Source organism: Budorcas taxicolor, chromosome 11 (assembly GCF_023091745.1).
Source record: "Budorcas taxicolor isolate Tak-1 chromosome 11, Takin1.1, whole genome shotgun sequence".
Classification (NCBI taxonomy): domain Eukaryota; kingdom Metazoa; phylum Chordata; class Mammalia; order Artiodactyla; family Bovidae; genus Budorcas; species Budorcas taxicolor.
The window spans coordinates 74,795,917-74,820,161 of NC_068920.1; the positions used below are offsets into that span (position 1 = coordinate 74,795,917).

Genomic DNA, 24,245 nt, shown 5'->3' on the forward strand with positions numbered 1-24,245 from the left:
AATAACTCTAACTTTAGGAATTATCTCACAGTATGTTTGAGATTGTTTAGTAACTTTAGTTTTTTCTCAATTAGTCTTATTTTTCTCTGTAGCTTGTCTGTTTTTTAAGGGGTTTTAAATAGTGATTGGATAGGCAGATACTCTTTTTGATAATATTTTTAGGAAAAAGTTAGTGGGAGATTTAAGTAAATAATCAGGTCATCTCAATTCATACATTTTGTGGAGTTCCTTATAATAATTGAGTTGTTTGGTTGTTTAGTGATGGTAGATCAGATGTTACAAACTAAAACATCTGTAAGTACCAGAGAGATGTCATAAATTAGTTAAATGGTCCATACACATATTGCGTATGAATGGTAGGGTCTGTGGCATATTGGAATTTTCTGAAAGGGACCAGTGAGTTTTTTTTTTTTTACAGCACCTAAAAACTGTGGAAATGCCATTCAAGAATGAATGTAGTTATCAGGTAGGAATTTACTACGAAGGGCTACTGCTTTGCCCTTTACCTAGTGTTATTTATTTATTTATTTGGAAGACATTTCTCACAGTCTTTTATTTCATAAATAACCAATCCATTCAAAAAGTTATCTCATATTCCACAAGAATTTGACCTTTGTGGTGTACCAGAAAAAAACCTTGCTTAAAGTTAGTTGATAAATTGTTGCTGCTGCTGCGCCGTTGGGTCCCCATGGTCACTTTGCGTCCCCACGGACTGTGGCCTGCCAGGCTCCTCTGTCCATGGAATTTTCCAGGCAAGAATACTGGAGTGGGTTGCCATTTCCTACTCCAGGGGATCTTCCCAGCTGAGAAACTGAACCCGCGTCTCTTGTGTCTCCTGCATTGGCAGGTAAATACTTTACCACTGTGCCAGCTGGGAAGCCCAATAAATGGTTATTTTATCAGTATCTTAATTAAGACAAAGAATCCCTTTATATTTACTTTGAATATATATTGACTAAAACTATAAACTCCTTTGTTACATAGAGTAGAATGTTTTGGACTTGGTTACTCACTGTGATAGTTTCTGGTGTTTAGAACAACTTCTTGAAGATAGTGTTAGAGGTTGGGTGCTTAAATTATGGGGTATACTTAGTATTCAGATATCTCAAGTTTTATAAAAGAGTTAAAATACATCGTCGTGAACACCTTTTAAGATCACCTTTGGTCTATATCTAACTGGCAATATAGAATGACTACACTTCATTCACTTGCTAAAGTATGTTATTTGTAGTTCATTGCCATCTATTGTTTTTGAAATTTTTAATACAGAGAAAGAGTATTTTAGGAAAGATTGTTTGAAGGATCTGACATCTTCACTTTTCTGGCTATTCTAAAATGTCCCTTAGAATCATCTCATTTTATTGAAAACCTAAATGACTAGGTTGACTTTGTACACTTCTCGAAAAATATAATGCGATTCTTTGTCACCATCCTCTTAGAGTCTTCCAGGGAGTTAGTCCTTCTTTGTAATCTGCCCTTACAGATTTTCTTTCCAGAAAATCGTACTAGGAAAAGAGGACATACTCATAAATGTAAAATTTGAAGTTTTCTTTGTGAAGGAGAAATGAGGGAAAGAAGCCTTGATTTGCTGTTGTTGTTTTCAGGTTCTGTCTATTGGTATTTTGTCTTACTGAATTATGTCAAAGATGACGATTTGGCTGGGTGCAGCACTGCCTGTGCGTCTCTGCTTACTGCTGTGTCCAGGCAGTTACAGGACAGGTTAACACCAATGGAGGCTTTGCTTCAGACAAGGTATTTTAACTTATGAAATGACTAATGATGGGCCTTTCTGGATATGGTACTACCTTTGCACAGAATTGTTATGATATATATTTGCTTAAGATTTTTTTTCCCTCTGTTTTCTCTGAGAATAATTCCCTGTAACAGCTTTGGAAGTCCTGGAGATGATAGTTGGAGGGCTAATTATATTAAAATTATTTAGAAGAGGTGTTTCTTGCTAGTGGGAAAAAACACTTAAGGTACTTTGATTCTTCGTTGTTAAAACTTTGTAAGGTGAAATTGTGTTAATCACGTATTGCCCTTAACTAGTATTCTTTATGTGCCATTTGATTTTCTAAACCTTAAACTTAATGAAATAAATATGGTTAGATTAAATAAGGTTAGATTTGAGTTATTTTGAAGTAGCATGTTCTATTATTTAAAGCAGTCACTTTTATAATCATCTTTATTGATTAGAAATCTTGATTTTGATGATATGTTACTGAAAACCTTTGTATCTTCTGCTGAGTCAATGTCATTCAGGCAAGAGAAGGGTGCTTGAAAGCCTCTTTTTTTGATTCAGTCTACTGATGAAGGTTCAGTCTTGGTTCATTAGTTACCAGCTTAATTGAAATCACATTTATTGAGTCTCTGAACTATATCTTTTGGAGCATAGGTTTGCAGGGAACACAGTTCAAGTTCAGTGAATTTGAGTTAAATGTGATTAGTGTCTCCTTCTGCCCTGTGTAAAAACTGCTTTTGAAGTGAAGTCTCTCAGTTGTGTCCGATTCTTTCCGACCTCATGGACTCTAGCCTACCAGGCTCCTCCGTCCATGGAATTTTCCGGGCAGGAATACTGGAGTGGCTTGGCATTTCCTTCTCCAGGAGATCTTCCTGACCCAGGGACTGAACCCAGGTCTTCCGCATTGTAGGCAAACGCTTTACCGTCTGAGCCACCAGGGACGTCCCAAAGCTTCGTAGATAGATGCTTTGCTAATTAGGTGACTGACAGGAGAATCGCTAGGCTTTGCTTTGCCTTTCAGGTACGGACTGTACAGCTCACCGTTCGATCCAGTCCTCTTTGATCTGGAGATGAGTGGCTCTTCCTGTAAAAATGTGCACAACAGCAGCGTTGGTGTCCAGTCTGATGAAATTGATTTATCAGATGTCCTTTCAGGTAGTAGAATGTTTGATTAAAGGAATTTCTAAATTTTTTATCTTGGATTTAAGATACCATTGATTTGTAATACATTGTAGTTATTCCATTCTGTCTTTGGGAACTAAAAGTTTCTGAAACTTGTGTGTCTGTGAATCATTAAACTATTTGCTTTGTTTCTCAACTCCCCCATCAAAAAATATTGATGTTCTTTTTCACAGGGTTGCAAATTTGAGTTTTTTTGTTTGTTTTCTTTGTGTTTCATTATGTTAGTGTGACTTTAATGTTAATAGACTAAAATTTGTTTATTTGTTGTAGTCTTTCCAGTTTTATTTGGTGTGCCTTTGCTGTCTGTAAAATCAAAGAATGTATTATTTTATATTAAAGAATAAAATTAATATATGCTTTTTTAGTAAGCAAAGATGCAGAAAGAAAAAATAATTTTCTGCATCTTCTATCATTCTCTCCTGAGGTAAACTTGGTACACAGTGTTACATGTGTTCTTGGATATACTTCTAAAGAATATGCCTTTAGGACTGAATGTGTAACACTGTTTGTATAATGTCTTCAGATGCTAGAATTTGGTGTTTTTCTGTTTTTGTTAGAACAATGATCACTTTATTTTTTGTTTTCTTCCATCTTATTGAACTTATTACAAGTGTTACTAGTAAACCAAAATGTTAAAAAATTTACTTGTAAACATGATAATTACCATGTTAAATATAAGTCAGTTTGGGGGGTTAGTCTCAGTTTTGTTTAAATTTAGTTATGAATTGTGAAAAAAGCAAAGGAGAATAATAAAATACAGAAATAAAATGCAAAATATCTCATCTTTAACCTCTCCAGTCTTTTAGGTTACCGTTGTTAACAGAGTGTTTAGCTATTTAGACTTGTTTGCTACATGTGTTTATGAGCATTTTTAATGAAAGAGATTATATTATACGTCTGGTCTTCTTGCTTTTTAATAAATTATTCTGTTTGATGACTTAGGCTCTGATTCCCTCATGCCAGTGTGTGTCTAAGTGACATGTCAAATTCTGAGTAGACCTCAGAGGAGGGGTTAGAACTCGACCTGTAGGTGCCTCCTGTACACTTTAGGATAGAATGAAATTTGTCACAGAGAAACTGTAACAAACCCCCCCTGGGGTTGGCTAAAGACACAAGAACAGCCATATTCATTTTAGAATGACTATTCATCTCCACATGAATGTCTCATTTTTTTATTCCTCTCCATCAGACCTTCTGCAGCATTTCCTTTTTCAGTTAAAGGCATCTGTGGCACAAAACAGAAATGTGAACTGTATCTTCTCTTTCTCATCCTCTGCATCGGGGCTGTCATCTGATCCTATCTATTTTCCACCAACCTGTATTTACAGTTTGCCCATTCTCTTACATCTCACAGTCACAAGGTTATTGTCCAGGTCACAGTCGTCTTGAACCTGGACCAAAAAATTGCTTTCCAACTGGGTATTCTGCATCTGTTCTCGGCTCACTTCTGTTCATACTTTACAGTGCAATGATTGCAGTCATTTTTTAATGTAAACCTGATCTGATTATTCTGTCTTCTTAAGATATTTTTCATGTCTTTCCAAGATTGTACCATCCAAAGTCTGTAATGTAGCAGGAAAGTGAAAGTGAAGTCACTCAGTTGTGTCCGACTCTTTGCGACCTCATGGATTGTAGCCTACCAGGCTCCTCCATGGGATTTTCCAGGCAAGAGTACTGGAGTGGGTTGCCATTGCCTTTTCCAAGGGATCTTCCCAACCCAAGGATTGAACCTGGGTCTCCTGCATTGCAGGTAGACACTTTACCCTCTGAACCACCGGGGAAGCCCCATGTATGTAATGGAGCGTAGATGATCTAGTATGATCTGACTTTTTCCCTTCCCCTGTTTTCTTTTTGTGGTCCTGTGATTCTCAAAGTGTTGTCCATAGGCTCTCTCAGGGTCCCTGAATCCTTTCAGGGAGTCCGTGGGTCTACCGTTTTCCTATCTGCCCTTTTCACTGCATAGACTTCTGTACTGATTGTGTGAAAGCATGATGATCTTCCCCATACACTTAGGAGTCAGAAGCATGATGGTTTTACTTAGAAATATCTTTGATGAAATAGTTAAAATCACTAATTTTATTCGGTTTTGAACCCAGGAGTACAAATCTTTTAAATATTCTGTTTTGAAATGGGAAGTGTGCATGAAACACTTCTGCTGCATACTGAAGAACCATGATTGTTTCAAGAAAATGAACTTGTGTAGTTGTTGTAGCTATAAACTTTTGTTGCTTATTTCATGGAATGCCATTTTTATTTGTAAGAATGAGAAACAAAATGTGTTCATTCAGATTTGATTATTTGGCAGGTATTTTCTCAAAAATGAATTTAAAAAGCGTGTCAGTATCCATCTAATTGATAGTTATTTGTTGCCAATGTTAGAAGTAGAACTTTTAAGCAAAGATTAGAATTTTGGAAAACTTTGGTCCTCCACAAAGAGCTTGACAGCTTCTCAATTCATAATGACTTTTCTGATGGGCTATGATATTAGTTAGTGTCATTTTCTGATACTGTATAAGGAGGTGTATTAACTTTTGGAAGATCTGTATATAGTATTGAACCAGTATTTTCCAAGTGGTTGATGTGTCATCATCATACTTGGACAGAAGACTCCTTAAAAGAATAAGATAGGCCAACTAATCTTGCTGTAGCAGAGTTTGAGAAGGTCTTTTTCAAGATTTCAGATACTATATTGCAATTAATTCTAAACTGGCACTTTTCAAATTTTTGAATATTTAATACTTTATTAAAACATTCCTTTCTTTTCTAACTATGTATATTCTCTGTCAGAGTTTTTTTTTTCATATATTTCTGCCAAAGCATCATACTGTCGTAGATTGGATCCAGATAGGCAAATCCAACTTCCTTTGATAAGCCACATATTAAAGAGATTTGCAGAAATGTAAGACTCTTCTCATTTATTTTTGTTTTAGAAGACAGTGATTTTTTTCATCAAAAATGAAAGATTTTATCTCTAATCAGATTAATTCATTACTGTTATGTGAATTAATGTTTAGTATAGTCTCTTCTTAAAATCTCTACTTTTGTAAATCTCTCTCTATATACAACCAATATAAAGGAAAGCTCAGTTTTTGAGTTCTTATAATTACTTTAATGATGTGTAGAGAGATTTTAGGATTGAGAAATGTTCCAGTAGGCACATTTTTCTTTCAGTTCCTCTAATGTGCCGTGGTCCTTTCTACTGAAGAGATTTTACTCGTGTCATTTCTTCTGCCTGGGTTCCTCTGCCTCATTGGAGTAGATGTGTAAAACTCTTTTATTCTTCACATGAATCTCTTCACCTCATCATGGAAGTATTTTATTGCCCATTCACTTAGATTGATTTCCCCTTGACTTATTTGTCCTGTGAACTTCTCCTAAGTAAAGTGTAGCACTTTTTTTTTAATATTATAAAAATTATTTGTTTTTTTATATTATAAAAATTATTATATAATTATTTGTTTCGTATCTGGTAACCTTGAATAGAATATGCATTTCATGACAACTGGGGCCTGTCATTTTTCTCCTGTATCTCCCATGTCTTCTATTGAAGAAGTGCTCAGTAAATTATTTTTACTGCTTTTTAACACATGTATCAGATCCTTGGCTGAGTGCAAATGGACGTTGGAGAATGAGGTTTTGACAGTTTAGTCTTGCGTTTGATTTATTCCTCCAGGTTTTTTTCTGTGTCTCCATTCTTTCCATCTTCTCTTTCTGTTTTACTTTGTCTGATAAAGAATTCTGTTTGAAAGTACTACTCTGATTTTAGAAAATTTGACAAGTACTAGATGACACTTCCCTTTCCCTCCACTGGTACCGTGTAAACTCTTAGTTCTTTTGTGTTCTTCCATCCAGTCTTCTGTCGTTTTATGGTTTGCATAGATGTGACCATTTGATTTTTTTTCTTACTGCTACGTGTGCTAACTTATTTTTATCATTATAAAGCAGCATATCTCATTGTAGAATATAATCTTGCTCATATCTTGAGTATTTTTTTTAGTTTTAATTTAGTGTCATTTATACACTTGATATCAGAATATATTTTGATTTTTTTTTGCATGCTTGAATCTAAGTAGCTCTCTTATTTTTTCCTCATTTAAAATATTTATTTTACTTTTGTTTTCTGTTCCTCGTTTAAAATCTAAATCACTTGTTCTAGTTTCTTGTTAATGTGTATGCTTCTGGGTAATGGTTGCTTCAGTACAACTCTGCTTCTGTAGTACGGAGACTAGTAGTACCTCCTGTTTGTGGGTTTTCTTAATACCATGCCTGTTGTTGAAGCCCTTTGTAAGGTCTGTGCATTTATACATCTTTGCAGTTAAAATTGAAGTAGTGGCTCTAATTCTCACTATGACTGTTGCCTTGTTAAGATTAATTCACCCTTTATCAAACTTGTCTCTGCTTTGTATTAGGAAATGGGAAGGTTAGTAGTGGCACTGCTGCTGAAGGTAGTTTCACATCTCTCACTGGACTTCTAGAAGTTGAACCTCTGCACTTTTCTTGTGTGTCAACTAGTGATGGAACAAGAATAGAAAGGGATGATGCAAGTACGTTTACTGGTATGTACCTTCTTTTATTATATACATTTTTTATTACATATTTTATGTTGCAATAAAGTGATATATAAGTGTTTACATATCTGTTTATATTATCTGTAAAACTCCTTTACTGTTGTGTGAAGTAGAAACTTATTGGTTGGAGGGAGATTCTGAGGAAAAATCATAAGTAGTTTCATATCTTTTCTAACTCTATTCATGGCTTTTCCCCCCTACCTTCTAGAACCCTATGTTAAATCTTTTTGCTTTTATGTATGTGGAATTTTAGAAACATTTCAATTTGGAAAATATCAAACATGATGAAAGTAAAGGGAAGAGTACCATAAACTTTTTATTTTCATTATCCATCTGCAGTAGTCATCAACTGTCAGCCAGTCTTGTGTGTAGTTTTCACATCATGGTGTTATTTCTCGCATTTAGAGTTAAAAGTATATTTGTTAGTTAGTGTCTTTGAGAAGTTTGAGATGAGTGAAGAGGGAAAACTATTTTTTCAGCTAGTTTAAAACAACTTTGGATACATGAACCTGTTATTTGTGTGTTTGAATCTATGGTGGTGGTGATGCTTTAAATGAATGACTGATGACAACTTGCTTGTTTTGTACAGCTTTTTTCCTTTTTTTTTCCTTTATGTTGTAAGATCTGTGTTTATTCGCACAGTTCTGTCTGGGCACAAATAATTGAAGTTTTTGTAATTAAAAATATTGGAATATGTTTTAATATTTGTATTATAGTCACAGATGTGTTTTTGAATATTGTCTTGAATGGCTTCTACTGTTTGTGTTTGTGTTTTTTTGTAAGTGAGTGCCTTTGTTTCTTCAGAAAGTAAAAATAGTTGCTCAAGAAGTCATGAAAGTCACGAAAAATTTAATCTTGCACTTGAGTCCAGAATGGCAGCGTGTTTTAAAGGGGGCTGAACAGTTGTTTGAGTGTCTTTTTATTCAGAATCGTATTTCTTGCAATTGTGGAAGTAACCACTAAGTGAAATTCATGACTTACCTAGCTGAGAGTTTTAATTTTAAAATAAAATTTTATATTTCTTTTACGTGGAGATGCCAGAAGGGTCAATATCTATTTATGTTTGTTTTCTTGGACTATTACAGTCATTTTATAGAAACTTACACCTTTAGTGTGGCATGGAAACATGCCATAACAAGAAAATAAACTTCCAGAAAACTATTTAGTTTTGTTTTACTTATTGATTTATTGATTGATTGGGTGCGGAATCTTAGTTCCCCGACCAGGGATCAAACCCATGCCCTCTACAGTGTAAGCACAGAATCTTAACCATAGGACAACCAGGGAGTCTGAGATCTCTTTAGTTGTTTAAATCAGGCTTTTTTTCTTTGGAACTGTCATGAAATTAATTTTTTAAGAAAATTAATATATTTGGATAAGAAATATTTTTAGAAGGTGTGAAATTTTAAATAAAAGAGGTGATTTGAAAAAAGTATTCCTTCACATTCCTACCCATTTTTTCTGCAAAACAAATAATAGGACTAGTTTCTTGTCATTCCAAAAATAGTCTATGCTTTTATAAGAATTTGTATTGCACTCAGATCAAAACTGTTGCCAGCAGAGGGATTTTATTAAATTTTAAGACAAAGTCCTGAGTTGTGATCACATGAGTGTAGTCTCTCAATTTCTATCTCCTTTTATCTTGAAACATGTTAATTGTGAAATACAATACTCATACAGAAAAGTGCAGTAAACAATTGTATAGGGAAGGAATTTATCACAACACAAACCGCCCATATGACTACTAGGTCAAGAAACAACATTTCCAGTACTCTGTAAACAGATTTCTTTATGCCCACTTCAATTTATTTTTCCCTTACTCTTTGAAGAAGGTAAGCATTGTCCTAACTTTTCTAGAGTAATCATTTCTAGCTTTTTATTTGTTTCTTTGTATAACCTCTTAGCTCAGCTTCCTTGGTGGCTCAGACAGGAAAGAATCTGCCCTGCAGTGCTGGAGACCTGGGTTCGATCCTTGAGTTGGGAAGATCCCCTGGAGAAGGCAATGGCAACCCACTCCAGTATTCTTGTCTGAGAAATTCCATGTTCTGAAGAGCCTGGTTGGTTGCACAGTCGGATGCAACTGAGCAACTAACTTTCACTTTCATGACTTCTTAGCTACATATTCCTAAACGCTGGTTGAGTAAGGTCTGTGTGGTATAGAATTGCATTTATGTATTTTTTGGTCAGCCGTTGAAGTTCCATGTTATGATTGTTAAATTCACCCATAATGTTTAGTCTGTGTTTGGTGAAGTGTACTCTGTATATCCACTTGGATATACAGTTTGCTAATTGTGTTCTTCGAATTCTCTCTTTATTGATTATTTTATGTTTCTTTTTTTTTTTTTTTTGAGTTAATAAGATCAGCATGTTAAATTCTTGTCATTATACTTGTGGATTTGTCTGTTTTGGTTTCAGCAGTTTTTCTTTTATGTATTTTTAAGCTACCATACAAATTTAGAATGGTTGTATCTTTCTTATGAATTGAATCTTTTATTGTTAGGTATTCTCTCTCTCTAGCATTGATTTTTCTAAAATTACTTCTTTTGCTATTTCTCTATCAGTCATCAGCTCCTTACTTTAGATACGTCTTTTATAAGCAGAATGTACTTGCCTTTTTTGTCCTGTTTCTTTCAATTGGAGTATTTAGCTTATTTACATTTAATATAATTACTAATATATTTGTATTCAAATCTACCATGTATTTTATATATTCTGTTAGATTTCTCATCTTGCCTATTAGATGTTTCTTTTTTTCCCTTTGTTTCCATTTTATTGGTGACTATTTTTATTGAGCTATTTTTCTTCTTTTTATTATTTTTAGCAGTTATTCCAGAGAGCATAATATACATGTATCCTTGACATCCAGAAATCCAGTTACTTTTTTTCCCATATGGTGCAAATATATTGAACATTATTTAATCACTTTTCTGAGTTATATGGCAATATGACTTCATACCTTAATTTTATATTATTTTAATTCTTGTGGTTATTGTTATAATTTTTGTGTTCAGTATTCATTTGAATTTATCTCACAATTCCATTTTCATTTCTCTTTATTTTTTCTTTGCTTTTGTAGTAGCAGAATGACATTTTTCTTGGATTGTTTATCTTTTACGTGTTTCTCGTGATTTAGCTCATTTTCCTTTGAATATTATTTGGGCATAGATTTTGAAGTCAGTAGAAGGCTAAAGTATACATGGTTAATGTTGAAGGTCATTTACATTATTCCAAAACTACAAGGCCAACATAAATGCTTCAGTAAGTCTAATAATTTTCCCTCTAGAGTTGGAATGAACTTCTGTTGCTTTGGTGGAACAGTTAGTGGAGCAAGTAGATTTTATTTTGGGGCACACAGCTTATATGATTGCTCTTTTTTGACCCAACTCATATAGTTGAATTTGTGCGTCGTATATGAGGTATCGGATGGCTTCAGTGTAGTGACCTTTTTTTTTTTTTAAATAGAGGAAATTTTTTTTTGTAAGAGGCTATGCACAGTTTTGTTGTTATTTCTATCTTGTGATTATAACTTAATTTAAAAAAATAGTTTATTTGAATTCTGGCATAGCATATTCATTGTTAAATGTCAAGATATGCTGTTAGATTACCTCCCCCGTCCTACTTTTCAAATATTTATGAGCAAACTACTTCCCTCAGTTTTACTATTTATATTTATTGGGATATTGTTGATTTAAAATATTATATCAATTTTTTCTGTGTGCCTCCCTCAGTTTTAGATACATTACCTGTGAAATAGGGTAACAGTATTACCTACTCATGGGCCATCGCAAAGTTTAAATGAGTTAAGTTCCTGACTTAGCATTGGGCCTCACATTATGTTTGATTTCACATGGCCTTTGTTTCTAATCCTAGTTCTCCCACTAAGGTTAGCTCTACAGGGTAACTTCTACATTTCCTATTATTGTAGCAGTTTTCTTTCTTCCATATAAGGGAGTCTTTCTCATTTTGACTTATTTCACTTAATGTAATAATTTCCAAGTTTATCCATGTTGCTGCAAATGGTATTGTTTTGTTCTTTTTCATGGCCATATAGTATTCCATTATATATGTATAGCACATCTTTATCCATTTATGTTTGATGGGCACTTAGATTGCTTCCTTAATTTGGCTATTATAAATTGTGCAGCAGTGAACATTGGGGTACATGTATGTTTTTTTGAGTCAAACTTTCTCTGGTTATATTCCCAGGAGTGGGATTGCTGAATCGTATGGAAATTCTATTTTTAGTTTTTTAAGGAACCTACATATTGTTTTCCTTAGTGGCTGTATCAATTTACATTCCCACCAATAGCATAGGTGGGTTTCCTTTTCTCCACCCTCTCTCCAGCATTTATTACTTGTAGACTTTTTAATTTGGCCATTCTGACCAGTGTGAGGCAATACCTTGTTGTAGTTTTGTTTTACACTTCTCTTAATTATTAGTGGTGTTGAGCATCTTTTCATGTGTCTGTTGGCCCTGTGTATGTCTTCTTTTATTGAGGTTTCTGCCCATCTTTCAGTTGGGCTGTTTGTTTTTTTATTGTTGGGTTGTATGAACTCTTTGTATATTTTGTATATTAAGCCCTTGTTCGTTGCATTTTCCCAAATATTTTCTCCCAGCCCATACATTGTCTTTTTGTTTTGTTTATAGTATTCTTTGCTCTGCCTGTAAGTTTGATTAGGTCCCATTTGTTGATTTTTGCTTTTATTTCTATTGCTTGGGAGACTGACCTAAGAAAACATTGGTGTGACTTATGTCTATTTATCTGTAGAATGTTTTGCCTGTGTTCTCTTATGGGAGTTTTATGGTGTTATGTCTTATATTGAATTCTTTAAGCCATTTTGAGTTTATTTTTGTGTATGATGTGAGGGTGTGTTCTAACTTCATTGATTTACATGTGACTGTCCAGCTTTCCCAGTACCACTTGCTGAAGAGACTGTCTTTTCTCCATTGCATGTATGTTCTTGCCTGTTTTGTTGAAGATTGTGTGAGTTTATGAAATTTTTATCTCAACTTTTCTCAAAATGTTTTACACAGACATTGGTAAATATTTAATGGGAAAAAAGTTCTTTTATACTACATATTTGAATAACATTCTAAAGGGGAGTAAAAATAGTTTAAACTTGTGTAATTTTATAGATCTTTAAAAATGGTAGTATTCATGGATAAAGCAGTGTGTGCCAGACTTATTTGTGCATAGGACATGTTTCTCTTTCTGTTTGTGTTCTGAGGAAACACTGCTTTACATATTGTATGTGGGCCAGATTCTCTTTTTAGGCTATGCTGTAAAATGAAGAAATCTGTGTCATCAGTCTTGTTAAATGATCTTCTTATAATTGAAAGGTTTTTGGGATTTTTTTTAGCTTCTTAGGGGAGGGAGAAGAAGGTGGTGTTTCTATAGGAAATCTTAGTAAAGCAAAAATCAGTTTATTTCTCATGCTCAAACTGTATAAGGTTATTGTTTTGTATTTTCATTTTAGCCATATTAAATGAAATGTCTTCAGGCTAAAAGTGTTTTTAAACTTAAAAGTATACTAATTTTCTTTGATTAAGAAGTCATTCTTGGATCCCTTATACTTGAATTCTATTATTATCAATATAGTTTTACCATTAAGATTTCCTCTCAAGATTTTTATTTTTTAAATGAAAATTAAGTGTTGTTTAGTGTCGAAGTAGTGTGCTTTTGTCCATGTTTCTGTGTGAGCCTTTTCTTTATCCTGTTTTTCCCCCTTTGTCTTAATGCCAGTGAGTTCCTTCGGGGTTACTCCTGCAGTAGGTGGACTATCATCTGGGACAGTTGGGGAAGCTTCGACAGCCCTGAGTTCAGCAGCCCAGGTAGCTTTGCAGTCTCTCTCTCATGCAATGGCTTCAGCCGAGCAACAGCTACAGGTGCTGCAAGAGAAACAGCAGCAGCTTTTGAAGCTTCAGCAACAGGTTGGAGACTATTTGGCTCTTTGTTCATGCTGTCTCTAAACTTCAAAAGCTGAAAAAGTACTGTAAAAATGACTGTTATTTTCATAAAGGAAATTAGGTTGACCGATCTGAGATAACCATTTTCTGCAAAAATTGAGGTAACATCTTCGTGATATACTTAAATTTTTAAAAATTATATAAATGCATTTTATATTACATATCTTGGGGAATATAATTGATATTTTCTTTGTAATCTTAAAAATCCATTCTTTATTCTGTTTATAAATATTCTTGGTCAAACATAAGTGTTAACAGTTACTATTTTTATGGATTGTAAAACCTAAAACAACATTTAAAGATAGTAAATGAATGTGAATTAAAATTTAGTAATAATAGCAGATGTTTTGGAGATTTGGTTGTGGACTATTCAATTCCCAGTGACAGATTGTGTCAGGTTAGGCAACCTGAGAATCCACTTCCTGTTAATTTTTTGTTTTGAGAAGAATTTTGTTTCCTTATTTACGTTTAATTGTTCTTCTTTTCCACCTTTGCTTTGAGAAAGTCCTACTGCCCAAATACTCAGGAAATTTAATATTAGATTTTTAAGGAAGTATATTCCATTCATATTGAGTCATTTTTTTTTACTTAATTTCATATTTATTGCACTAGGATCCAGTTAATCATGTTTATTTTCATAATATATGCCATGTAGTGTTCCCCACAGATTTGGTAGGCAGGGTTAGTCTATATTTGTTGCTTTTACTTCTCTTACAGAAAGCAAAGCTGGAAGCCAAGTTACATCAGACAACAGCTGCAGCAGCTGCAGCAGCATCTGCAGCATCTGCAGCAGGTCCTGTTCACAGCTCTGTGCCTTCCAACCCAGTGGCAGCCCCTGGATTCTTCATTCATCCATCTGATGTTATTCCACCCACTCCAAAAACAACACCTCTTTTTATGACTCCACCACTCACCCCACCCAATGAAGCAGTTTCCGTTGTGATTAATGCCGAACTTGCACAGCTTTTCCCAGGCTCAGTTATTGATCCCCCAGCAGTCAATCTTGCTGCACATAACAAAAATTCCAACAAGTCCAGAATGGTAAATTACTATATTTTAAATAGGTGTTTGCTTAGACATTTAAAAATATTTTTATTTTACGCTAACTTTAGAAGCCAATTCAGTTAACTTGTTAATGTCAAATTAGATTACTTTATAAAGTATTGCAGAATATACATCAGGAAATGAGACTTACTAACTTCATTTTATGGTTATTAGTTTTTATAGAGCAAGAGTGATATCAATATAGAGTTATACTTTTTTCTTTTCTAGAATCCTCTTGGTTCTGGTCTAGCCCTTGCAATTTCTCATGCTTCACATTTTCTTCAACCTCCACCTCACCAGTCCATTATTATAGAGCGAATGCATTCAGGTAATCTTTGATTTTCTTAAAATATATATATATTTTGCTTTGTCTGTTGGTTCTTGGAAAAGAGTATTTTGTAGTTTTATTTTCCTGTACAAGTAAATCACATCTGCTCTTGGGAAAGTGCTTTTTACCGAGAGTAAGCATTACATTAAGACTCAAGCTCTGTACTGATGAAGTTGAATGGAAGTGTGCTGCTGAGTAGTTTCATTCATTCTGTCCAAACAGTGGGTTTGATCTGTATAAGAATCTCACCTCTTGGGCTATGGTTGGCATAAATATCTGCCTCCATTGTAGCTGCTCAGTTCAGTTCAGTTCAGTTGCTCAGTTGTGTCCGACTCTTTGCGACCCCATGAATTGTAGCACGCCAGGCCTCCCTGTCCATCACCAGTTTCCAGAGTTCACTCAGACTCACATCCATCGAGTCAGCGATGCCATCCAGCCATCTCATCCTCTGTCGTCCCCTTCTCCTCCTGCCCCCAATCCCTCCCAGCGTGAGTCTTTTCCAATGAGTCAACTCTTCGCATGAGGTGGCCAAAGTACTGGAGTTTCAGCTTTAGCATCATTCCCTCCAAAGAAATCCCAGGGCTGATCTCCTTCAGAATGGATTGGTTGGATCTCCTTGCAGTTCAAGGGACTCTCAAGAGTCTTCTCCAACACCACAGTTCAAAAGCATCAATTCTTTGGTGCTCAGCTTTCTTCATAGTCCAACTCTCACATCCATACATGACCACTGGAAAAAAACCCATTACACTAAAAATTATGCTTAAAGAGGTAATTCTAAGGCAGCATTAGTCTCATGGTTCTAACTTGGAACCATTTTTTTGAGAATAGCTGACAGAGTTACTGCTAATGATTGTAACTGAGTAGGATTAACATTTCTTGGTCTCTGGAGAACTAAGATTTTACTTAGGCCTCTACCATGCTTATATTGCTAGAGACCTATGATCAGGATAGGTGCTTTCCATTAGAGCATGTTTACTAATACACCGTAGGAAATGTTTCCCTTATTATCCTACCAGCTGTTATGTCTGGGCTTGAGCAGCAGCAGAACTTAACAAAATCCTTGTTGTGTGTGTGTGTGTTTTTAAACTAATTTATTTATTATAATTGGAGGCTAATTAGGCTAATTTCAGGATTGTGGTGGTTTTTGCCATACATTGACTTGAATTAGCCATGGATAAGTAATGTGAAGATAGTGAGTACTGTATTAGTTTTCACTATATGAAGAGTTGAACCATATTTGCTTTATTGCAGTGGGTTGTTTTTTTAAAAAATATTAATGGTGTTTTCTGCCCAACTAACCATTCATTGGTAGCAACATTAGTGTTTGTGGCATTTAGAGTGGAATTTATCATCCAGTCTTATGCATCCAGTCTTACAAAGTGTTAGCAGTTGTTTACACTATGATTTGGTTTTTTATCTATGGGGTTGATGATGGCATGTTAGCCCCCTAAAGGGGAGAATTGTTTTTCATTCAGTAGTCTTACCTGTTTAGGAAAGATTACTGATAACTCCCTGGTTTTCCGTAAAACGTCACTGTGGAGATATCACTAGTCCTATTAGTTAAATTTAGTTGAGTTCCTTCACCATATAGTGTAACAAGTAAGATTGCTATCTGGCCCCCAAGCCAATAAAGAAGAAAAATAATTAGGATTTTTATGAATGATTCTGCCTACTGTTTCAGTAATTGACTTTATTCCTGAAATGTGTGTGAGATGCAAATCTGCTCTCCTCTCAGATCATTGTTAATGTGAGCTCACACAGAGAAGACATGCTCCCTCTTCAGTGTGCCCCTTAATAGTAAGCCTTCTGCTTCATCTGGTACTGAGCTGAAGAGACAGTGATGTGTCAATATGGGAGGGAAGCACTGTTTGAGAGAAGCTTTATCTGTCTCCATTGGAGGGCCTCAGTAAGAGATTTTTTAGTGTGGTAGTAATGACTACATGCAGAGAAGGCAGTGGCACCCCACTCCTCCCCCGACTCCAGTACTCTTGCCTGGAAAATCCCATGGGCAGTGGAGCCTGGTAGGCTGCAGTCCATGGGGTCGCTAAGAGTCGGACATGACTGAGTGACTTCACTTTCACTTTTCACTTTCATGCATTGGAGAAGGAAATGGCAACCCACTCCAGTGTTCTTGCCTGGAGAATCCCAGGGATGGGGGAGCCTGGTAGGCTGCTGTCTATGGGGTCGCACAGAGTCGGACATGACTGAGGCAACTTAGCAGCAGCAGCAGCAGCAGCAATGACTACATGTGATTTAAGCCTTATACTTTTCCTTTATATCTTAACCACAATGTAAGATGCAGCTCCAAAAGATGTTAAACAGGACGTAAGAAAACCAAAATCAAATAATAAAATTAGGCATCGTTAATACATTAGTTGTGAAACTAGAAGAAAAAAAAGACCAAATGACTGAAAGAAGAACAGATAGGTAGTTTATTGAGTTCACCTATATTCTGTTTTTGCTGATTTACCTTTTTTGGTTTTAAAGTTTTAAAATAAGCTTACGTGTACAGTTGATTACCTTCACAGTAACTTATTTTTATATATATATATTAACTTAAATCTTGGAGTTTAAACTAATACAGATGGAAGTTTTAGACAATTTTTGAATGAGAATTTTTAAATTCTTAATTATCTGTAGTTTAGTAAGTTGACTTTATATTTTAAGATAATTGTTCCAAATTGTTTCTGAGTGTATCTTGTGGTTAATTGTTGCGGTCTTTTATGTCAGCTGTTGCTCTCTCTCTCTTATAGGGGCAAGGAGATTTGTGACCTTGGATTTTGGCAGACCAATACTATTGACAGACGTATTGATTCCCACTTGTGGAGACTTGGCCTCCTTGTCAATTGACATTTGGACATTAGGAGAAGAGGTCGATGGGAGGCGATTGGTAGTGGCAACTGATATTAGCACCCATTCACTAATTCTGCATGATTTGATACCACCTCCAGTGTGCAGATTCATGAAGGTAAAGAACTTCAAGAGGATGAATTGGTACACTCTCTCTGTTTCTGATAAGTTATGAAAAATATTCAGACATAATGTAAAAGTATCCTTATAACACAGGGAACCATACTCAATATCCTGTGATAAACCATAATGGAAAAGTATATAAAAAAGAGTGTGTATGTGTATAGTGAATCACTTTGCTGTACAGCAGAAATGAACACAATATTATAGATCAACTGTACTTTAATAAAAAATGTATCTTTTATAATTTATTATTTTTTTAAAATACATGATTCACATTTTTATTGTTGTAGATGAGTAGGTATATATATTTATAAGTTTTCATTTCAGATCACTGTCATTGGACGTTATGGAAGTACAAATGCCAGAGCTAAAATCCCATTAGGATTTTACTATGGTCATACCTATATCTTGCCTTGGGAGAGTGAACTGAAATTAATGCATGATCCTCTGAGGGGAGAGGGAGAATCTGCAAACCAACCAGAAATTGACCAGCATTTAGCAATGATGGTTGCTCTACAGGAGGATATACAGTGCAGGTTAGTAGAAAACTGGTGTATATTTTAATCTTATTGAAGCTGTATATTTTGTATAATGTCTTGCATATACTTGGTCAAGAAATGCCTTTTCATAAGTGTATAGAGAAGGGCAAAAAGCAGGAGGACACTAGCTTGTTATAATGTTTAATGCATTAATATGATTAAATAATTGTGTTTTGTTTTTTTTTACTACTTACCAATTGATTAATTCTTTCTAATGGTTGTATGTTAACTTGTTTAGAGATTTAATTTTTAGTGTGTATTCGTAAATATGTATTTTAAAGAGGACATTGCAAGAATTATTTTGTTCATTTATTTTTTCTTATAGGTATAACTTAGCTTGTCATCGACTGGAAACTCTTTTGCAAAGTATTGATCTTCCTCCTCTCAACAGTGCTAACAATGCACAGTACTTTTTGCGAAAGCCAGACAAGGCAGTCGAGGAGGACAGTCGAGTTTTTTCTGCCTATCAGGACTGTATCCAGCTACAGCTTCAACTAAATTTGGCTCATAATGCAGTGCAGAGGCTCAAAGTAGCTCTTGGTGCAAGTAGGAAGGTGTTGAGTGAAACATCAGACCCAAAAGATTTAATTCAGACGTCTTCCACAGAGCAGTTACGTACCATCATCAGATATTTATTGGACACTTTGCTCAGCCTTCTTCATTCTTCCAATGGTTTGTATTTAGCTTAAGTACTTAAAAAGGCTGGAAATTCATTTGATACAATTTTGTATGTTGTGATGTATTAGTATTTACTGGGTACTGTTTATTTTGATATCCTTTCTGATATGTTTTTGAAATGTGTTTTTAGGTTGATTCATTTTTTTCCCATTTTTAAATTTGTTTTTCTTAAATAGATCTGTGATTAAATTTTTCTTGAGTTTCAGCTATTGATGTTCCACATCATTGTGTTAACTGGCAATATAATAATTAATCTTTGAAAATTCAACACTGAAAGCTGTTAATAAGTTGCTAATCTAACAGAACTGTCAGTTTCTAGCCCGGAGCTATTTTTGATCATTACATATGGTTTTGACTGTGTGCACCCAAATACACACACACACACACACACACACACACACACACGCACACACACAGCTATCTGATTCACCCAACTCCACATAGAAGAAGTATAATTGATGTAATAATTGCTATTTTTCCCTCAAATATTTAGCAATTAAAATTCCATATATAAGGAATAAAGAAATGGGAAAATAAATAAACCAGATTTTGCTGGTAAGGAGGAAAGCCTATCTGGGAATGCTGATTTTGATCCTATAGCATACTCTTAAATAGGAAATTTTACTGTTTTCTTTCTTGTAATAGGACACTCTGTTCCTGCAGTTTTGCAGAGTACGTTCCATGCCCAGGCCTGTGAAGAGCTTTTTAAACACCTGTGCATCAGTGGAACCCCAAAGATACGGTTGCATACTGGTCTTCTACTTGTTCAGCTGTGTGGTGGTGAAAGATGGTGGGGCCAGTTTCTTTCTAATGTTCTTCAGGAACTGTACAATTCTGAGCAGCTTCTCATCTTTCCACAGGATAGGTAGGTCAGAAAATGCCAGAATAATTTGTTACTAGTGATTTATTCCCACAGTGTTCAAATTGGAAATGTTTTGTATGTGAGTACTGAGTGTGGAAAAATTAAGCATGTCTTTTCAGAGTATGAGCAATGCCCAGTGAAGGGCATATTGAAGAAGATTCTACATGATATAACTGAACCATATTCTTTAGTTTCCTAACTAAATCTCTGGAGTTTATTGATTAGTGTTTACAAATATTTCCTATCAGATTCTATTGCTATATGTGTCAAACATATTTTTTTGAATCTGTAATAATGTTGTTTCTACCTGATTTCTTGTGGATAAACTTAGGAAATGTAAGCAAATAGCTGAAAAAGAGCTATTTTTAACATTGTGCTTCCAGATATAAATCTTACTAATAACCAGATAGTCTATCATTACTCTCTTAAATTACAATGTGAATTATTTTGAATATGAAGAGTTAAATTGATTCATACTCAGTGTTTTATTTATGTCTTTTTTTTTTAGGGTCTTCATGTTACTTTCCTGCATTGGTCAGAGATCACTTTGTAACAGTGGAGTATTAGAAAGCTTACTTAATCTGTTGGATAACTTACTGTCACCTCTTCAGCCACAGTTACCCATGCATAGGAGGACAGAAGGTATTATTTAAATTAGTGTTCTTCAGTAAAAACATAAGATTCCTGTAAATACTGTTTTTTATGAACTATCTAGTCTGAAATATTTATTTTAATATTCATTTTCCTGCCTATTTTGTTGGTATTTTTGTGATACAGACTTTTTAGAATGACCAGCCTTCATGTAATTGACTGTCACGTGGTTACTGCTTTTTCAATGTGTTACCTTTTCTTTATGTGAATTTTGAACTTGGAAATTATTGTGTATGTTGTTTTTATACTATCATGATTAAAATCAGGCTCTTATGTTTAAGTTTCTTGGCAGCAGTGCTGTTCTGTTTATTGATAATGTGCTTCATTTGAGCAATAACATTGTTCCTGGAATAAAAACTCTGAAACATAGTATAAAACTATATGAGTTATAAATTGAGAGCATTTAAAAAAATTTCAGCCCCCTTTAAGAATAGTTTCTTATACCTTGTTTTCTGTACGTTATTACCTGTTAGATTCAAATTATATTTATGAATCTGTTTTTGTACCATGAAAGATTTGTTAAATCTTCCATTAGATTTGATGTGTTACTCAATTTGTGGCCGCAGGTTTTAATTTTGAGGCTTACTATAAATAAATATTAGTGTTGATAATTATATGGTGTATTTTGGAGTTATAAAATATCTTAATTTTATAATTGTTTTACCAGGCTTCATTAGGATTCTTAGGGTCACATGACTATTTTTCCCCCTTTCATTTCTATACAGGAGTACTAGATATCCCCATGATCAGTTGGGTTGTTATGCTCGTGTCCAGGTTGCTGGATTATGTGGCAACTGTAGAAGATGAAGCAGCAGCTGCAAAGAAACCTTTGAATGGTAAAGACAGGGAGAGGTTTATGACAGGTATCAGAAGTTTATAATAATTGGCTGGTGGGGATTTTGAATGACTATGCAATTTTTCCAGAACTGACTTGGGCCTGGAGATTCCAGCTATATGTAATTTGTCTAAAATATTAGTTAACTTTATCAGGAATAACATAGATATAAGTGAAGTTAATGAGAAGAAAGTCTGTGAAGGGTTATTGTAATATTATGGTATTTAGTATGTCATTCCATTTACTGTTAAAAAGTGTTTCTGTTAATTAACTGCAAATGATTTTTTATGCCAAGATACAGAAATTCCTAGGTTTTTGTGAGTTGTAGTCTCCATAAGCTTGAAGCACAGAAGATTTTTTAAATGAAAGGAAATCAAAATGTAAGATAAATTATTTTCTTGTTTTCCAAGTTAACAAGACTTTATGAAGCAGCTACATATCATATGTAAATACAGACAAGAATTTCCATAAAATTTGGAATTAAAAAAAATTATTCAGTTTAGTTCATTCGCTCAGTCGTGTCCGACTCTTTGCGACCCCATGAATAGCAGCACGCCAGGCATCACCAACTCCCGGAGTTCACTCAGACTCACGTCCATCGAGTCAGTGATGCCATCCAGCCATCTCATCCTCTGTCATCCCCTTCTCCTCCTGCCCCCAATCCCTCCCAGCATCAGAGTCTTTTCCAATGAGTCAACTCTTTGCATGAGGTGGCCAAAGTACTGGAGTTTCAGCTTTAGCATCATTGCTTCCAAAGAAATCCCAGGGCTGATCTCCTTCAGAATGGACTGGTTGGATCTCCTTGCAGTCCAAGGGACTCTCAAGAGTCTTCTCCAACACCACAGTTCAAAAGCATCAATTCTTCGCCACTCAGCCTTCTTCACAGTCCAACTCTCACATCTATACATGACCACAGGAAAAACCATTAGGATTATACTATTAAAGGACTGTTGAAATGTTTTATACGTAAATCAGTTGTATGATACCCATTGTTTGAGAATAGGGTGGGAGATTCTTTTCATGCACAAGGATTTATTTTTAAACTGTGGTGTATTTTAATATCTATAGGTCACTACTCACTTATAGACTCTAGAAGTAAGACACAAATGCAACTGTGTGTAAAGTTGGAATATAACAGACAATATGTGAAGCCTTAGTTTTATTCATAGCATTCAGGTATTATGAAAACACATAGGTGGAAGACATTTTTTTAAGGCCTGAAGAATTTGAATTGACTTCACAAAAGGATAATAAGAGAACAGAAGAAGCTGTCATTAGGTTAAGCAGATGTGAAAAAAAATCATTGAGGATTGGTGACATGTGGGATTAAGCCTGAAGTGAACCGAATGACCAGTATGGAATAGTCTGGACACATTCTAGAATGAGTAGTAGAGCTATACAGCATGGTTTTTTAACTATTCAGTCTTATTTTTGCAGTTGTTAAATCAGATTATTAAGTATCCTTTTTTTTTTTTTGATACCTGCACAAAAGCATAGAGTTTGAAATAGGCAATAGTGAGCATTTTGTTGTTGTTACATTTGAATGACTTTATCAAAGTGGTATTGTACAAAGATTAATTTTAAACAGTTGTGGAAAAAGTAAACTGTTAACCTTAATGGAAAGATCGAAGGAACAGAGAACTCTGGTCTTAAAGTCATTTAGGGTCTAGGTTAACTTTTCTAAGATCACATGTTCATAGCAGTTTCTTTACGATGGTCTCCTTAATTGTTTTCAAAAACTGCTTTGTTGTGATTGACACATTTATCATTTTATATTTTCTGTGTATGAATAGTACTTTAAAATCACATTTATCATAATTATTAATACAATTTTTCCTTGCTCTGTAGGTAACCAGTGGAGTTTTATTAACAATAATCTGCACACCCAGAACGTAAGTCGGTCTTCCAAAGGCAGCAGTAGCCTTGATAGATTATATTCCAGAAAAATAAGAAAGCAGCTAGTTCATCATAAACAGGTAACTTTCGATATTTTTTTGCTTGTGTTATTTTAGTGTTTGAGACATTGTATGAGATAGGCTTCCCATCAGACCTTATGAACTACTTAATTTAGGGAAATTATTTGACTCTTTTGAGATGGACTTTATTTGTAAGATGCCAGCAATACATAGTTTACAGATTTTTGCCAAGTTCTTTTAAACTGTCTACCTCCTCACATTTCTGATGCTACTATTCTAAGTGCAGCTCATTTGCCTAGTCAGAAGACGTATCTGCCTTTGTTTTCTCAATCCAGTTCATTTTTCATGCTGCCCCTAGAGGGTTCTTTTAGATACAAACCTGATCATATCACTCCACCTGTAAATTGTTAGTGGTTTCCAGGTGATCTTTGAATGATGGTAAAAGTGCTTAACATGGCTTTAGCATATCTATCATCTGCCTGTCTAACTTTTAGGTTTGAGTTTTGGTCTAGCCATATTGATTTTGAGTTCCTGGACCACCTGCAACCAGTCTTCTCATCCAAGATTTATTTTAGTATGTGCTTATTCCCCCATCCCTTCCTCTCTCCGTGCCAAACATTTAATTTATTATTTTGCTTGGATAATTGAACTTACTTTTCAGAAATTAGTTCATATTCACTTCCTCAAGGAGCTCTTCCCTGGTTTCTAAATTAGGATCCCATAAAATATCCCCATGTATCCTGTATTTTCCCTTTCCTTATATTTGTTGTATTCTCCTGTTGAGATTCTTTTGTTAACCTGAGTTTATAGCTGATGTCAGATTCTTATACGCCACTACTTTATTATAGTTATATTTCAAAATGCATCTTCCTCTCTGTCTTTACTATATATTTAATATCCAGTATGGAGCCTCATATGTCTCCTAAAAGTATTTGTATAATTGATTTAAGATGAAAGGAA

General features: G+C 34.7%; 1 protein-coding gene across 1 annotated transcript in view; it reads left to right on the forward strand.

The window, feature by feature from the left end:
- BIRC6 (baculoviral IAP repeat containing 6) overlaps window positions 1–24,245 on the forward strand; it is a 209,564-nt gene that overhangs the window by 70,153 nt on the left and 115,166 nt on the right. The window contains exons 21-33 of the mRNA XM_052649517.1: window positions 1,605–1,752; window positions 2,763–2,896; window positions 7,333–7,479; window positions 13,236–13,423; window positions 14,177–14,500; window positions 14,732–14,831; window positions 17,585–17,799; window positions 18,132–18,340; window positions 18,669–19,015; window positions 19,667–19,886; window positions 20,392–20,525; window positions 21,260–21,397; window positions 23,218–23,345. Coding sequence (XP_052505477.1) covers window positions 1,605–1,752; window positions 2,763–2,896; window positions 7,333–7,479; window positions 13,236–13,423; window positions 14,177–14,500; window positions 14,732–14,831; window positions 17,585–17,799; window positions 18,132–18,340; window positions 18,669–19,015; window positions 19,667–19,886; window positions 20,392–20,525; window positions 21,260–21,397; window positions 23,218–23,345 — 2,432 coding nt within the window. The remainder of the gene's footprint in view (window positions 1–1,604; window positions 1,753–2,762; window positions 2,897–7,332; window positions 7,480–13,235; window positions 13,424–14,176; window positions 14,501–14,731; window positions 14,832–17,584; window positions 17,800–18,131; window positions 18,341–18,668; window positions 19,016–19,666; window positions 19,887–20,391; window positions 20,526–21,259; window positions 21,398–23,217; window positions 23,346–24,245) is intronic.